We start from the raw sequence: 7586 nt of genomic DNA, 5'->3' as shown, positions 1-7586 counted from the left end.
GCTTAAATGAAGCGATAATATCTGTTTCACGATGAAAATGATCATTATGCTTTACATACATTCCATCAGCTAGATTAAAATTTACATTTATTAATTCAAATGGAATAATATTAGGAACATCTTTAGCAACAGTCTTTTCGTTTGCGTTAATGGTCTGATTACTAAATCCTAGCAAACTTGCTGTATTATCCTCTCTTTCAGTGTCCATATACAGTTTAACATAACTCTCAATTGTAACTCTATTTAAATTTTCATCTGCTTTGATATGGATATTAGGGTTCTTTGTATGAATATATTTTTCCAAACTTTCCAGAGTATATTGCCCAGTTGGAATAATTATTGTTTCGACATCACAGTATAATTTATTATTTTTTGTTGTAACATTTGGAGTAAAAAATGTAGTATAAAATTCAACCAATGCTACACTTTTAAAGTTGTCTCCCATATGAACAGTTAATCGTTTTTTGAGTACTGATGAATTATCACTTAGTTGAATTATTCTACTCATTTATTGGTAATTAAATGAGTCACAAACGAAACTCCTCCAGCTGTCACAAGACAGATTGGGAACCAAAAATAAGAATTCCAGAAAAGAAATAAAAAATAAACATGGTAAATTATTGCCTAATTCCATTAGATGTGCAATTATAGGACCAAGTGTCTGTGGAAAAACCACATTAATGATTGATAATTATATTTTAGCTCCAGGATGGTTAAACTGGAATAAAATTAACCATTTGTACATCTATTCCAAAAGTCTAGATCAACCAAAATATCAAGAATTTAATAATAATGTAAAAAAATGGAAGAATCAACAGGTGACTCTTTGACATCATGTAACAGTAGCAATGACGAAGTTATACCTTTAGATGAATGTCTCGATAATTCAGTTGTAGTATTTGATGACTTTATATTGGAAAATCAAGATGTTGTAAGAGAAAATTTCACTAGAGGAAGACATAAAGGAATAGATTGTTTTATCTAGCTCAAACGTATTCAAAAATACATAAACAGTTAGTCAGAGATAATCTCATTTTCTTAAATATATTTAGACAGGACGACACAAATCTGCATCATATTTATAATGAATTTGTTGGTGGTGACTTAAGATATGATGAATTTAGAAATATGTGTAATAATTGTTGGAACAGTGATGGTATTGGTTTTATAACGATAGATGTGACACGTAAATCAAATGATGGAAAATACAGATCACAAATAAAAGACTTTCTAACAACCAACATGATCGAAAACATCAAACATAAACATAAATGTGAAACATAAACATAGATATCAAACATCAACATAAACGTTAAACATAAACATAACGTTAAACATACACATGAACATTTTTATGTTCTATAAATGTTTGCAAAATACGATCGTCCTAAAGGACTTAGTACACTTTCAGTGTATGATCCAGAAGTTGTTAAACAAGCTAAACGAAATAAAAAGAAACAAGAACAATTAAAAGAATAATTTAAAAAATGGAAAAAACAACCACGTACAGAACATGAAAAATATAAAAAAGAAGATAAACCTGTTATTGATGCTATAGAACAAGTAAGACAAGGACTTGAAGGAATAAGTGATAATGTTGTGAAAGCTATTGAAGAAAATAGAGAAGCTGAAAAACAAATGATTCCGTATCATATACCACAAATCGAACCATATGATAGCTATAGTGATTTAAATGAGTCCAAAATATATGATGTATTGAATAAATATGATGAAGAGCAAAAATCGAAAAAATCGAAAAAAATTAATGTAAGTGAAAGAATGTTAAAATTTATCAATCATAGTGAAGATACAGTCTTTGGATTAAAGCCTGTTGGTATGTTTAAGTATATTGGTAATTTACCAGTAAAATTTGATGGAAATAAATTAAATATTGGTGGAAAGGAATATGAAGGAACAGATGGATTGATGACACTTTTAACTAAAAAACATGTTACTATGGATGATTTGAATGATAAATTTAATTTTGTTGATTTATCAAATTATGCAGATATACTATACGAATCAGATGCACTATATTCCGATAAAAATCCTAATAAACTCAAATCAAGTAAAGGTGTAAAATACAATAATTTGATAAAAGAAATTGTTGATGTTTATTTCCCAAGTTTAAGAAAACCAACTATAGATAGTTCACCTGAAAAAACAGGCAAAGGATTTGTTAAAAAATATACTGAAGAACCAGTTGAATATGTTTGGATGAATGATGTACGTGAATTAATCGATAGATTAGCAGTAATTCATGGTGAAGAATTAGCTGGAAATAAAAATTATCATAATGAAAAAGTTGGCATAACACAGATGTTAACCAACAAATTTAGTGATTTCATCATCAACAATCCAAAAGGAATTCCATACTTGATTTGATTCTTGAACAATTTACCAGACACTTTCTGGCAAAGTGAAAAATATGGTAAAGGATTAGTCAACACTTTGATTAACAAACTTCCATTTGAAATGCATCTTCCAGGATATATATTTTGCGGTCCAGGAACCAAATTGGATAAAAGATTAGCACATGGTGATGAAGGAATAAATAAATTAGATGAAGCTTGCAAACAACATGACATTGCCTATCGTAATCACAAAGATTTGGAAAAAAGACATGAAGCAGATAAACAACTTCAATTAGCTGCAAAAGAAAGAATGCATGCTTCTGATGCTTCATTTGGTGAAAAAGTTGCAGCAACAGCTGTTAGAGGAGTAATGTATGGAAAACAGAAATTAGGAATGGGACTTTATCTTGATGAGATAGATGGGGCTTATGATGCACTTTAGTTTTCACATAATTTTTAATCTATATAAATGAATACATTTAGTATTGACTATACTTCACTACCTAGTGGAAAAATTAAACCAGAAGCACTTAAAATTAAAGCCAATAATGATCAACTAAATTGTATTGATCAGTTTTTAATTGATGTTCAGAAACGAAAGAAAGAGAAAAAAACTGGTGGTAATTTACTTATTACACTAGGTATTCCAGTTGTGAAAAAGATTATTGAATATCTAACAAAAAAGAAAGAAGGTAAAGGATTAACACAACATGAAGGTGGATTTTTACCACTATTATTAGCAGCATTGCCATATTTAGCTAGTATTGGTACACTAGCTGGTGGAACAGCTGCTGTAGCATATGCAGTTCTGAATAAAAAGAAAAATGATGCTGAATTAGAAGAACAGAAAAGACACAATTTAGAAATGGAAAAGAAAGGTGCAGGGTTAAGAAAACGTTCCAAAAAGTAGTCGATAAGTATCCAAATGCATTAAGTAACTTTGACATCGAAAAACTTGCAAAACATTTAAACATTAAACACTTTAGAGGTGTCTTCATGATTGACAAATTGCCAAATAAACCACAAATTGTAGAATGTGGAATAGTTAATCTAGACACATCTGATCATCTTGGTACACATTGGATTTGTTACTATAAGAATAATGGTAAGAAATTCGTGTTAGATTCATTTGGTTGTAATGTACCTAAACAACTAGTTAAATATTTGGGAATAGATAATCTATGCTACAATAATCAAAGAATCCAAAATTTTAATGAAGTATTATGTGGTCATTTATGTATATTTATGCAAAAACTACTATCAGATGGTTATAAATTCAGTGATATTTTGAATCTAATAAATGGACATTTTTGGAAACAAACTGTGGCCTAAAAATGAGCAAAATAATGGAAAAATAAAGAGGAATGAAATAGAAGAAAAAATTGAATCAAAAATGACAAATTTAGTTAAGGAACAAATAAATAATTCAGTTGAGGAATTTCAAAAATATTTGATTAAGATTTTTGGAGTTACAAAAACTTATATTAGTTTTAAAGGTAGACGATTAGTAAATATAAAAGATCCAATTAGTGGTTACAATGCAGTTACAAAACAGTATTTAGAGAAAGAATATGTTACGAAGCCTGAATACATGTCTATTTTAACACAATTTAATAACTATGTAACTAAAACAGAATTTAATGAAAAAGTACCAGATCTAACAAATTACTTTACAAAAAAGGAGATTGAAAAGGCTTTTTCAGATTATTTCTCAAAGTCAGATTTATCACCATACATAAATAAAATAAATAATCTTGATAATAAAATCTGTGATAAACAAACAATTGAATTTACTTTTCTGACTGGTAATGAAGTAATAGAACATCAGTTCGAGTATGATGTAAAAATTAAGAAAATTATTATATCAGGAGCCAATATAAATGGTGAAGTGAATCCTGTTAACTTTACAGTAAAAATTAAAAGATCTAATGATAAGATACAAAATGTATATACTGATCAACTAGATAAAGTACATGAAATGAAATGGAGGGATAAAATGCTGATATCTATGCATCAAACAATTAAAACAGTTCCAGTAGATGTAAAGATATTTTTATTTGGTGAACTGTTGGATTTATGTGAAGATGACAGTTTAGAACCATAACATTTTCCCACTCTATAAATGAATGATCACTTATATTGTTTAAAGTGCAAAATATTACAGAAACCCATTATCCTCACAGAGTAACAACAAAAAATGGACGACAAAGAAATGTAGGTCTTTGCACAATATGTAAAACTAAAAGAGTAAATTTGTTAAAAAAAATTTGTAGGCGAAGGAACAAAACCTAATGTTTGTGAAGAAATAATAAATGAATTACATAAACCTATGGGAAAAAATTACAATAGAAGAAAAGTAGTATCATTTGAGATTGACGATTTATGGCAAGCTGACTTAGTTGAAATGGATTCAGGAAATCTGAAAGGAATTTCAAAAATAAATAAATACTATAAGTATTTATTGACTGTAATTGATGTGTTTACTAAAAATGCTTGGGCTATTCCAGTTAAGGATAAATCAGGTAAAAATGTGGCTGATGCTTTTGAAAAATTATTTAAATACAGAACTCCAAAAAATTTACAAACAGATAATGGAAAAGAATTTTATAATAAAGATTTTCAAGAACTAATGAAAGAATATAATATCAATCATTATTCGACATTTAGTGAATTAAAAGCATCTGTTGTAGAAAGATTCAATAGGACATTAAAAGAACAAATGTGGAAAAAATTTAGCCTTAAGGGCAATTATAAGTGGATAGAAATTGTCTCAAAATTAGTTGATGAATATAATAATACAATACATTGAACTATAAAAATGAAGCCAATTCATGTTAATGATAAAAATTATAAACCTAATGTAACTGTTATACATCCAACTAAAACAAAATATTCTATTGGTGATAAAGTTAGAATGAGCAAACTAAAAGGAATATTTGAAAAAGGATATACTGCTAATTGGTCTATAGAACTATTTGAAATTGCGATGTTATATTTCATATCGAATTACATACAAATTGAAAGATATTAAAGGAAATTTTTATGAACATGAACTACAGAGAACAAAATATCCAGATGTATATCTTATTGAAAAAGTGTTAGGAAAAGAAGGTGACAAAGTATTTGTAAAATGGTTAGGATTTGGTGATTCACATATTAGTTGGGTAAATAAGGATAATGTTATTTTGTGAGTCTATTATGAATTAGTCATTTTTCACGTCGTTTAAGTTTACACCTAGCTACAGTTCTACCACATTCACGTGTAACTTTTTCATACATTTTATCCTTATTAATATCATTATACCTCTTAGTATAATAAAAGGCACACTGTTTACATATATTGCGATAACCATCTTCTCGAAATTTATCAGTATGAAATTCATTCATATTTTTTTCATTTTTATATTGACTACACTTTTTGGTTGTATCCACTTATATAGTAGAAAAATATTTAAGTTTATGTAATGTTTTGTTTTGTACATCTATTAGTTCTGATATTATTGCACAGTCTATTCCAAATAACGACAAATCAGTTGTTCCTGCTCTTATTACCCTCTTCGTGAATTCATTATATTCATAAAATGTCTCATCTTTGAAAAAATACAATATTCCATTAATGTACCTAAATACTGAAGTTATACCTGCTGGTAATCCTGAAAATTGTCTGCTTATTATACCACGTACTTTATATTTAAAATTTCATTCATCCAACTCAGCATTGAAAAATTCATTAAAGAATAAAAATGTTCTACCTGAATATGTGTTGACTATACCATTTAATTTGAAATTATTACGTTATCCTGTGCTAGATAATGGTTTTGGATATCCTGAAATTAATTTCAATGCATCTAAATTCATCATATAGATCTTATTGTCAACAAATATTACAACTTCACCACCAGGTCTTTGAAATATCCCATTTACTTTTTGTAAATCTTGTGGTAAGAAGTTTAACCAGTTGTTTATTAATTACGGTTTCATCACCAATCCATACCCATTTCTGATAAAATGTATATAACATTACATTTGCGAACAGTAAGTAATCGAAATGTTTAATTCCACGTAATGATTCAGCTGGTTCAATTGCTGTAGATGGTGTAGGTATTTTTACACTTATTTTTGGTGTAGTAGTTTGTTGTGATATTTTACCATATAAACTTTGAATAGCATCAATATCATCTTGAGATAATTCTAAATGCGATCCATTATAGTATGCATACATTATTGAACCATAATCATCTGAATGTCGTAAACCTAATGTATGACCAATTTCATGCACTAACACTTCAAATAGATTCGTTTGATATTTTGGTGTATTTCCATCAGTTTCCAAGTACCACAATTCATCATCATCAATATGTATTTCTACAGGATTATTATTCATATCTGGAAAAAATACATGTCCTAACACATTAACTTTTCTATCTAAATCTCTTGAACAATGGGTATTTTTACTAATTTCAAACCTATGTTTTTGTCTTTTATTTGTAATTAAGATATCAGGATTATTGCTATCATGATGAAACTGAATATCAATATATTTTTGCCATAAATTAAATGCTGCTTCTGCTACATGTAATACCTTTTTAGTAGCACCTTTATAATGCCACTTGAAATGTTTCTTATTCCATTTATACAAACTAGTTCTATAGCTACCAAATTCATCTTTTACACCACATCTAGGCATGTTCATAAAATTTAAAGTATCGTCACTTAATTCACCACTTATCTCAAGATTATATGTTAACTGAAATAACATTAATGCTTCTCTAAATGCATCATCACTTACTTTACTATTTTCATTATCTGGAATATCCAAGTAACCATAATCATTTAAATACTTCATTGCTTTACTCTTATCATCTGCAATTATTGTTTTAGTTAGTAATAGCAGTAGAAATATGCTCATTTATATACACTTAAAAATTCTATCTTGATATATTCATTCTCATCATTGACATATAAATCAATAATATGATTATCAATTGTTGATATAAATTCCTAACCATTTATTTTATTAGTATATGTATGTACTTATTCTATATTATACTAAAATGTTTATTAATATATATGATACTAAAATGTTTATTATTATATTAATTTATTTTTATATTTTTTTTATTTTTTATATTTTCAAATTTTTCTATTTTATATATTTTTGTATTTTTTATTATTTTGATTATGTATTAATTTTTGATTATATATTTATATCTTTAATATTAGTTCTACACA

General features: G+C 27.4%; 1 protein-coding gene across 1 annotated transcript; it reads right to left on the bottom strand.

The window, feature by feature from the left end:
* Positions 1 to 6246: 6246 nt before the first annotated feature.
* LOC124582020 (matrix metalloproteinase-27-like) lies at positions 6247 to 7200 on the bottom strand. Its single transcript, XM_047131305.1, has one exon. The coding sequence runs from the start codon at positions 7198 to 7200 to the stop codon at positions 6247 to 6249; it is 954 nt and encodes a 317-aa protein (XP_046987261.1).
* Positions 7201 to 7586: the final 386 nt, after the last annotated feature.

Source organism: Schistocerca americana, chromosome 1 (assembly GCF_021461395.2).
Source record: "Schistocerca americana isolate TAMUIC-IGC-003095 chromosome 1, iqSchAmer2.1, whole genome shotgun sequence".
Lineage (NCBI taxonomy): Eukaryota > Metazoa > Arthropoda > Insecta > Orthoptera > Acrididae > Schistocerca > Schistocerca americana.
Note: the sequence above shows the minus strand (reverse complement) of the source record. Positions and strands in the feature narration are given on the sequence as shown.

What these genes read in the sequence shown, in the direction of transcription:
- LOC124582020 (XM_047131305.1), bottom strand. Translation starts at nt 7,200, where the DNA reads ATGAAGTATTTAAATGATTATGGTTACTTGGATATTCCAGATAATGAA.